This window comes from Merops nubicus, unplaced genomic scaffold (genome assembly GCF_000691845.1).
Source record: "Merops nubicus isolate BGI_N331 unplaced genomic scaffold, ASM69184v1 scaffold36779, whole genome shotgun sequence".
NCBI classification, from domain to species: Eukaryota; Metazoa; Chordata; class Aves; order Coraciiformes; family Meropidae; genus Merops; species Merops nubicus.
The window spans coordinates 10,886-11,409 of record NW_008632285.1 but is presented as its reverse complement, the minus strand read 5'-3'; the positions used below and the strand labels follow the sequence as shown (position 1 = coordinate 11,409).

The following is a 524-nucleotide window of genomic DNA, read 5'->3' as shown; positions in this document are numbered from 1 at the left end:
GCCGCCGCAGCCGCTGCCGCCGCCATTGGTCCGTACGCAGTGAGGGGGATCGCTGGAAGAGAAGGAAGGAGCATCTCAGGGGCACTGGGGCTACCCCCTCAAATGGAGCCTTTATTTCCCGCTGCAAAAACACCGGGCACAGACAGAGGGACTGGCGTAGCGTGTCACACAGGACACCCGAGGGGGCAACAAGGGGGAGCACAGCCCTGCGTTTATTGGCATCCTCCTCCACAGCAAACGTCCAGGGAACTCACTGGCAGTGCTCTGCTAAGCCCACATGCTGAAGCAGCCAAGGGCACGACGTGGAAGAGCTGTACCAGAAGTGGGCAATTTCAGATGTATCCTGTCACTATTTAGCTTGCAAAGTGCAGTTAATCTGAAGCTACAGATCCAGATTTTGGCTGCAAATGTGGAGAAGCACAGCAGCTCAGCAGCTGACAGCTCAGCATCCTGAGGCTCAGTCCCTGCTCTCTCTCCCTTGGTACTATTCTTGAATAACAGCTTAAAAGCCTCTTTCTCCTTAT

At 55.2% G+C, this 524-nt stretch overlaps 1 protein-coding gene across 1 annotated transcript in view; it reads right to left on the bottom strand.

Annotated features, from left to right (window-relative positions):
• Positions 1-4: 4 nt before the first annotated feature.
• Positions 5-524, bottom strand: part of MSI1 (musashi RNA-binding protein 1) — a gene marked incomplete at both ends in the record, with an annotated part of 8,796 nt that continues 8,276 nt past the window's right edge. Inside the window, one exon of the mRNA XM_008947880.1 lies at positions 5-52. Coding sequence (XP_008946128.1) covers positions 5-52 — 48 coding nt within the window. The remainder of the gene's footprint in view (positions 53-524) is intronic.